The sequence below is a fragment of the Xyrauchen texanus genome, chromosome 49 (genome assembly GCF_025860055.1).
Source record: "Xyrauchen texanus isolate HMW12.3.18 chromosome 49, RBS_HiC_50CHRs, whole genome shotgun sequence".
Lineage (NCBI taxonomy): Eukaryota > Metazoa > Chordata > Actinopteri > Cypriniformes > Catostomidae > Xyrauchen > Xyrauchen texanus.
The window spans coordinates 6,782,041-6,790,930 of NC_068324.1; the positions used below are offsets into that span (position 1 = coordinate 6,782,041).

Sequence of the window (8,890 nt, forward strand, 5' to 3'; positions counted from 1 at the left end):
CTAGCAAACTCACTGAAAACAAAAATGCAACGTGGAATGGGGAAGTGTTTAGTGTCAAACCTGATTAGTAAGGGGAAAGATGGTATCGATTCATTTTAATTTATTTCCTTAACTTTCAAGTGGTGTTACATAAACAGTCAAGAAGTGTGGCGTAAAATATGTCAGAAATCTTATTTTTGTCCGGTCAGTAACCACACTGATGTTCCATTGGCAACCACTAGAGAGCAGTGTAGAAAACACATAGGGATCAATGAGATCGAAGAATCAGACAAGATAGTGATCAAATGTCTCAGATTGTGGAATTTCCCTTCCTCGGTTTTTCAGTTCATGCAAAATACTTCCTTTTTGTAAACCAGTCTAGTTAAGAGTTTCAGCCAAATGTCTTAGTTGTTCATGTAAATATATAATGCCATCTGGAATTCGAAGATACTGTGTAGAGCGCCCTCTGGTGTACAACAGGAGATGGTGCACAAATTACACCTATTTTCTATTATTAATAATTTACTGAGAAAGTTATCTGACCTCTTTCTGTCATACAGAGGTACATATGAGGAAGCTATATTTAATTTAGTGTGTGTGCACACGTTCTCTTGTTTATCTTAAATAAGTTGTCATGGGCCTGTTCGCCATGTCCCAGACAGCCCATATAATAGTTAACCTGAAGATAACACATTTTTAGCTAAACTCTTTTTGTAAGACGTTCTGCTAAATGCATTTAATGCTTTTTAAAATAAGGCTATATGTAAGCATACAGAGAGATTTGCTGATGGGATTGACAGGTTCTATTTAGAGCGCCCTCTAGTGTACAACAGAAGATCGACTACATACAAGACTATTGCACAAATTGCAATGTACTTCAACACAGTTTGTAGTCTTTCATAAACTGTAGAAAAAAAATCTGTCTGTAGATATTTCTTATGTGAAAATGTAATACATATATATATTGTTTGTATGACCTAATCTTGTCAGATTGATGGTATTGTGTTAAATAATATGAAAGACCAGATAAAACCAGTTAATGTCGATGTTACCACATGATGCACAATTTTAGGTTACCTATTATTTAATCTATCTATCTATCTATCTATCTATCTATCTATCTATCTATCTATCTATCTATCTATCTATCATCTGTCTGTCTGTCTATCTATCTATCTGTCTGTCTGTCTATCTATCTGTCTCTCTGTCTGTCTGTCTATCTATCTGTCTGTCTGTCTATCTATCTGTCTGTCTATCTATCTGTCTGTCTGTCTATCTATCTATCTGTCTGTCTGTCTGTCTATCTATCTATCTGTCTGTCAATCTATCTGTCTGTCTGTCTATCTATCTATCTGTCTGTCTGTCTGTCTATCTAGCTAGCTGTCTGTCTGACTGTATATCTATCTGTCTGTCTGTCTGTCTGTCTGTCTATCTATCTAGCTAGCTGTCTGTTTATGTTTTGTTTGTTTGTTTTTTATCATCTAAAACCACTATTACAACAAGGCATTATGAAAATAAACATGCCACAAAATCAGAGCACACACAATAAAATAAATAAACAAAAGTACCAGCCTCTTCTTGCATATTCAGCTGGTCATGTGATCCCAACATGGCAGCCCCCACGAGGAGACCCTCTCAATGTAGAATAAAACTGGTTACTAGAGGTGACTGGAGTCTTTGAGTGTTTTTTTTTTTTTTAATTGCGTTGTGTTGTGTTGATAATACAGTGGCAAATCTACACGTTTGGACTACATTTCCGGCCCTCTGCAGCTGGTATTCTGACAAGTCCGGCCTTCTACTGTCTGATTGGCTCGCGCTCCAAATATCAGTCTGTGATTGGACATTTGAGAAGTCGTTCACGCCGACGCACTAACCACAACAAGAGCGGGCAGGCAAAGGGCGGGACCTGTCTGTTGCGTTTCGGGACTACATATCCCATGATTGTTTATTGTGATTTTTGCAATCCCCTCTAATCGCATCATCCTGTGGCTTCTGAATTTTTCGGATAAAGCTGGAGGATAGAAGCTGATTTTGTTTACGTGATTTTTGGCTGTTCCTGAAAGCAGAAGGCCGGAACAGCGATGCAAATGGACTTAAATGCCATCATAGAGAAAATGGAAACGGGCGATCAAGACGCCGCGCTGACAGCTTTACAGACCTATAATAAAGAGGTAAATGTCAGTGCATTATAGAATGATCTGTAAATCTGGGACTGTGAATGCGATGCATGTGTGTGGTATGGGAGGTGTCTGATTTGAAGTTTTTTAGTTTGAACCAATAGATCATCCGTTTTTGTAAATATTGCATGTGTTTAAGTTGACTGCTCTTTGATATTAGGCTGATACAGTAAATCGTATGTTTTGTAAATATAGCATGAAAAACCTTTTATAATCAAAATGATACATTTTTGTAGGTTTATCGTTAATGCAAATTGTATATTAAATCTAATGTGTGATGTCCTTAGCCTTTTGTGTGTGTGTGTGTGTGTGTGTGTGTGTGTGTGTGTGTGTGTGTGTGTGTGTGTGTGTGTGTGTGTGTGTGAGCGTGTATTTATCACTTTGTGGGTACCAAATGTCCCCATAAGGATAGTAAAACCCGAAATTTTTGACCTTGTGGGGACATTTTGTCGGTCCCCATGAGGAAAACAGCTTATAAATCATACTAAATTATGTTTTTTGAAAATGTAAAAATGCAGAAAGTTTTCTGTGAGGGTTAGGTTTAGGGGTAGGGTTAGGTTTAGGGGATAGAATATAAAGTTTGTACAGTATAAAAACCATTATGTCTATGGAAAGTCCCCATAAAACATGGAAACACAACGTGTGTGTGTGTGTGTGTGTGTGTGTGTGTGTGTGTGTGTGTGTGTGTGTGTGTGTGTGTGTGTGTATATATAGCAGAGTAAAATATGTAAAACAGATCAGAATCACCATCATGTTTTCCTGACAGGTATTCAAAAATCAATTTCATAATTCTTTTGAATATTAACAGTAATAAGCTTGATAAATTAAGTTGAGGGCTCTTGTGCTGTGATTTTTGATTCAGATCATCCAGTTTTGAAGCCATTAGTCAGGCAGAAATGTACTGAAGGCCTATAGTCCACATCTTTGATTCTTAAAAGCATCACTCACTGTGATTACTTCTTTTGAATCACATTGAAGTTCGTTTGAACCAACGACATTGGTTTCATTTTTATCTTAGCTCTTTTTTTATATTTTAAAGCACAAAAAAAGGCTTAGAGGAGGCCTTTTGAATTTTTACAGAATTGTCCAAATAGGAAATAGGTTCATGTGTGATACCGATCTGGCAAGGAACAGACTTGCCTAAAAAGCCATGTGGGTTGAAGAACTTTGCTTGACGCAGGTAGGATTAGGACTCAAGCAACACAAATAGATTTCTTAGGCTGATCCTGATGCTTCATGAGCTGTTATCACAGCGGTTCTAGCAGTTAAGCACTCTAATCTTACTTTAGGACATAATTGATAATGCTGTTAGTGACGGGGACTAAAAATGGTTCAAGGAACGAAAATTGAATACAAACTCATTTTTTAGCAGAACGTAACCGAAAACCTGAACAAAGTGATTTTCAATTGTTCCGGAGTGAAAACGTTATTTTTAAATGCTGATACTCTGTAATAACCAGTTAATTTCATTCTGATAATTTTTTTCATGAAACTAAAGGCTAAAAGGGTTTATCACAGTAAATGTTTGGAACTACACCACTGCATGTTGCCTGAAAAAATGAGACGTGCTTTGATCCTGAAGAAAACTGTTACATCACACTATGCCTAATTGCCCATTGTGGATGTTGCATTCTCTGAATTATGACCTTTTTAACAACTATGTATAATTACTACATATACATGCACGGCTTATCCAAATACAAGGAAAACATTATTAGAGGTAAAAAGTACATATCTTAGTTGTTTCCAAGTATTTACTGAATTATTGTTATATATGATGCATTAATACAGATTTGATGCTGCTGAGTTTTGACTGAGAAGCAGATCTGTAATTAAAATTATACTTAACTGTTAATTAACTCTATGCTGTTATGATTTCTATGTTGATAATTCTGCTGCACAGGAAAAAAAAAATTGTTTTATTTGTATTATTGCAATGCATAAAGCTTCCATTTACTGTAGGTTTTCATATATGTATGTATTTCATGGTTGTATTAATATGAGAATTTATTATATGCTTTTTACTTTCTAGAAGTCACAGTGTTTTTCATTTACCCCAGGGGAGGAGGAAGACAGAGAGGTAGGCCTTACCTGACATCATAATGCAAGTAGTCAGCAATTCATTCCTGCAGAACAAGATTTTATTGCTATCTCTAGCCATTTCAGACATTGCACTAATGTTGCATTTATACTGAACTACTCTAGTGTCTTCACAATTGATTTACAATAAACATAAGAAGCCTGTGTGCTCTATCTCAGATTGTGACTGACACTTTAATTGCACCATTGTGTGATGTGTTCTTGTTTCATTTTTGTGGTGTGTGTGTGTGTGTGTGTGTGTGTGTGTGTGTGTGTGTGTGTGTGTGTGTGTGTGTGTGTGTGTGTGTGTGTGTGTGTGTGTGTGTGTGTGTGTCTTTCGAGGTAGAATGGACATTTGCCAAAGGTATATGGATAGTTCAATGTTATAGACGTAGTGTGGCATTAGTTTATTAGCCTATTTCTCATTCCTGATTGGCTAACACAATACAGACTAGATTCATTTGATGGTTTAACTTTGCTATGAAACAGGCAGCATGAAACAAAGAAGGTTTTTATAGTATCTCATGGGAACTCACAAAAATATAAAGAAATTCTGGGATTTTGTAATATGACACTGTGTTGAGATGTTTGCAGAACATGTTTCATCAGAATCAATGTGATTTAGAAAAGACAAAAAATGTCATCATTATATCGCTAAACTGTCTATCTATCTTTCCCATTTCGTTAACCGGGTTTACACCAGAAATATTTTCCCATTTCCACACATCGTGGGTAATGTTGGGATTATAATGTAGGTCCACCAATATGTATTTTTAATGGTCAAAGTCGATGCAAATACCTAAAGTGTACTGGGTGGTGCATTATTAGCTGCATAAGTTAACATGAGAATAAACAATATTTTTACAGCACTTATTAGTCTTGGTTAATGTTCAACATTTACTAATGTAAGTCAATTTTTAAAAGTTGTATATGTAAAAATATGTCAATGTATTATGATCTAACATGAGCAACAATGAACAATTGTATATTCCAAGATTAATATCTATTGTTGAAAAAAAAATTTAATCATAAATTCATGATATCTAATGCATTTACTAATGTTAACAAATACAACCTTATGGTGAAGTGATAGCGTTTTTTGTTAATTGGGCAAGCTATTCCATCGATAATCTCAAATTAGCTAAAAACAATATTTTAAAAACTACTCCCAGAACTAACACAACTGGCAATGTGCAATATTGACACACAGACTGAACAAATAAAGTAGAACGCAATAATAAACAGTGTATATAGTAATACAATAATGTGTAGAAGTATCTAATTTTAAATATCTACTGTATATAATGATATAGTGTGTGATATATATATATATATATATATATATATATATATATATATATATATATATATATATATATATATATATATACATATATATATATACATATACATACACACAGCAGTACATTGAATGTACAATTAATATGGTAAATTAAAAGTAGAACAATAGGCCTATCTTGTAATAAATACGATTTTGCAATGAAAATCACACCCATGAGGTACAAGGCCTCTTACAATGACAGTGACAATGGTTCTCAACTGTTTTGTTACAACCAAAAAATGGGTCGCAGCTCTGTTTTGATAGGGTCATGGACATCAGGGAAAAAACATTCGATACTAAAACAAAAAAACATTTAAGATTTACTCATTTCAATTTCATGAAAAAAATTCCATCGAATTGAATTGTATAATCTTTAACAAAATTAAATGGGGAAAATCTAAATATCTTACGTTTTATTAATTAAATTCAGTTAAAGATTATGCAAATGAATTTGATGGAATATTTTAATGAAATTGATATGTTTAATCTTAAAAATAGGCAAAAAAAAATTGAGGGGAGTGTAAATCAAATAACAAAATGCTGCTAAGCAAATCATTTCACATTTTCAAAGGAAGAGAAAAGCTTTCCATATATTTTGTTGTTGATGTCAAAGGCCATGTGTCAGTTAAACTCAACAGTATTTTGGCTCTAATTCATCTGTCACTTGGTGTATTGTCACATGGACAATAATTCAATATTACAATACAATGATACTAATACAGTATTTTTCCCAGTGTTTATACCAAAAGTTAGGCTGTTAAATCGCACTTCTGCTGTTGTTTAAGCACTTACAAAATGGTCTATTCATCCAATGTTGTGTTAGAAAGTCAAATGACTGCACAGTTTTCTTTCCTTCATTATATATTTTATATTGAGACAGGAAGTTGAGTCAAAGGGCTTTCACCTTTTTTTAAATAGCCAGTAGCCTTTACTTTGTGTCACAGCCATGAACATGATTTGTTACTTCCTTTTGCAAGTTAGAATTAGATAATATTAGGGGGAGGTACATTTTCATTCCCCTTTTCTCCCCAATTTGGAATGCACAATTCCCACTACTTAGTAGTCCTCGTGGTGGCGCGGTTACTCAACTCAATCAGGGTGGCGGAGGACAAGTCTCAATTGCCTCCGCTTCTGAGACCGTCAGTCCGCACATCTTATCACGTGGCTCACTGTGCATGACACCGAGGAGACTCCCAGCATGTGGAGGTTCATGCTATTCTCTGCGATCCATGCACAACTTACCACGCGCCCCATTGAGAGCGAGAACCACAAATCGCAACCACGAGGAGGTTACCCCATGTGACTCTAACCTCCCTAGCAACTGGGCCAATTTGGTTTCTTAGGAGACCTTGCAGGAGTCACTCAGCACACGCTGGGTTCGAACTCGTGACTTCAGGGGTGGTAGTCAATACTTGCTTAGCTACCCAGGCTCCAGACATTTTCATTCTTAAGAGAATTTTAGTGGACAAAACAGGTGAGTGCTAGATGAGTAATCGATTTTCTTTTCTTTCTTTTTTTACCGTTTTTTCCTGGAAGAGTAATCCTAAATGCGATGGAAGTTATTTTTGTCATGTTTTTGAGGGACACTAGCATGTAGATGACCTCAAAGCTAACAGACATGGACTAAAAGCCACAAAACTCCCATTTGATTTGGAATAGCCTATTATTGGGCCTATGCAATTCACTGTAATTCTAATACATTTTGATGTTGGAATTTTTTTTTTAGTTGACAAACATTTTAGTAAGCATAAAGTGGACAGTTTTTGGGTCACCACTTGATGTCCAACATAAAATCTGGGTCCTGAAGCAAAGCCAGTTGAGAACCACTGGCCTATAAGAAGAACTATGACTGTTGTTACTGTATCTCTCACTCTTTTCAGCGGCTGGGCGAGCTAGTGCTCGGCTTCCTGGAGCGAGACCTCCAGCCTTCATGTCAGCTGGCCTGTCTGGAAAGCATCCGCATCCTCTCGCGTGATAAGAAGTGCCTGGCTCCATTCGCCACCCACCACGCCATGCAGATATTGATCCGACATGCTGGATTGGATCAGGGTGAAGGTGGCATGACACCCCACACGGAGATCCCAGACCTGGAAGTAATCGTGGAAGCTCTGAAGTGCTTATGCAACATCATCTTCAACAGTGAAGCAGCTCAGGAGGCAGGCGCGGAGCTTCAGATGATCGTGGGATTAGCAGAGAGGATGAAACAGTGCCGCGAGCCACAATGGAATCACGACGTTCGATTCTTCGACCTGCGGCTCACGTTTTTGATTACCGCCCTCCGGGTGGATGTGAGAGCCCAGCTTGCACATGATTTGCGGGGTGTTAGTCTGCTCTCAGAGGTGTTGGATGCCACACTCTGCCTGTGTTGGCCTGACACGTATGAGGTGGCCCGTGCGGGTGTGGACGGGTGCTCAGAGCTGTCCGAGTTGGGGAGGCAGGAGACGGAGCGAGCCATGGAGATCTTAAAGATTCTTTTCAATGTCACCTTCGATTGCAACCGCCGTAAAGTGGACGAGGTGAGACTTATGTGTTTGCATCCACCACCATTGAGTTCAACAGTACATGCACTCTTTTTCAACAGTCTTGATTCAGGAAGTAATTTTCCCACTCATTATTTCCATAGGGTTTTCATAATTTAAGTCCTCATAGAAGAGTTCTAAGCCATTTCTAAGCCAGTTCTAACCAACAAGCACCTTGGTGAATCACAACATTACAAACTTGAATCAAAAAAAGAATTTGAAAAGCAGATGAAAAGACAAAGTCACAAGAATGTGTACTTAACGTCTTTCATGGGGGAAGGAAGATGTAATCTCATTAAAAATTATGAAAAAATTATAATAATTTAAATTTGTTGATTGTAAGTATAGAAACAATGTATAATAAATTAATTGCAAAATATTTAGATATAAATATGTGTATCAGTAGTTTGAGAGTGTGGGGAGACTGACTCGATAGCGTCTTTCACAATGCGTCATGGAAGTGGGAGGTCGCTGTAGAGCTCTTTTGGTGCGCTTTGCCCCGATTCGCTGATTGGTGGATCTTTCTAAGCAGGATCATGGTAATGTAGTCATTCACCACAAATTCCGCTATTAAAGGGATATTTCAGCCAAAAATTACAAATATTTCAGCTCTGTAGGTCCATACAATGCAAGTGAATGGTGATCAGCCTTTTGTACCACCAGAAATCATATAAAGGAAACATAGAAGTAATCCATATGAATCCAGTGATTAAATGCATATCTTCAGAAGTTAAATAATAGGTGTGGGTGGGAAACAGAACAATATTAAAGTCATTTATTACTATAAATCTCTA

At 36.8% G+C, this 8,890-nt stretch overlaps 2 protein-coding genes across 3 annotated transcripts in view; both read left to right on the top strand.

Annotated features, from left to right (window-relative positions):
• Positions 1–1,919: 1,919 nt before the first annotated feature.
• LOC127640566 (synembryn-A-like) lies at positions 1,920–8,712 on the top strand. Of its 2 annotated transcripts, XM_052123192.1 has the most exons (4): positions 1,920–2,150; positions 4,189–4,236; positions 4,582–4,599; positions 7,458–8,712. In XM_052123192.1, exons 1-4 carry the CDS (start codon positions 2,061–2,063, stop codon positions 8,214–8,216), a joined length of 915 nt encoding a protein of 304 aa, XP_051979152.1. In that variant the 5' UTR covers positions 1,920–2,060; the 3' UTR covers positions 8,217–8,712. The 2 variants fall into 2 exon arrangements, with proteins under 2 accessions (XP_051979152.1, XP_051979153.1); XM_052123193.1 differs by lacking the exon at positions 4,582–4,599.
• The window catches only part of LOC127640235 (serine/threonine-protein phosphatase 6 regulatory subunit 3-like), a 14,937-nt gene continuing 14,597 nt past the window's right edge, over positions 8,551–8,890 (top strand). Inside the window, exon 1 of the mRNA XM_052122687.1 lies at positions 8,551–8,583. Within this exon, the coding sequence (XP_051978647.1) occupies positions 8,551–8,583 (33 nt within the window). The remainder of the gene's footprint in view (positions 8,584–8,890) is intronic.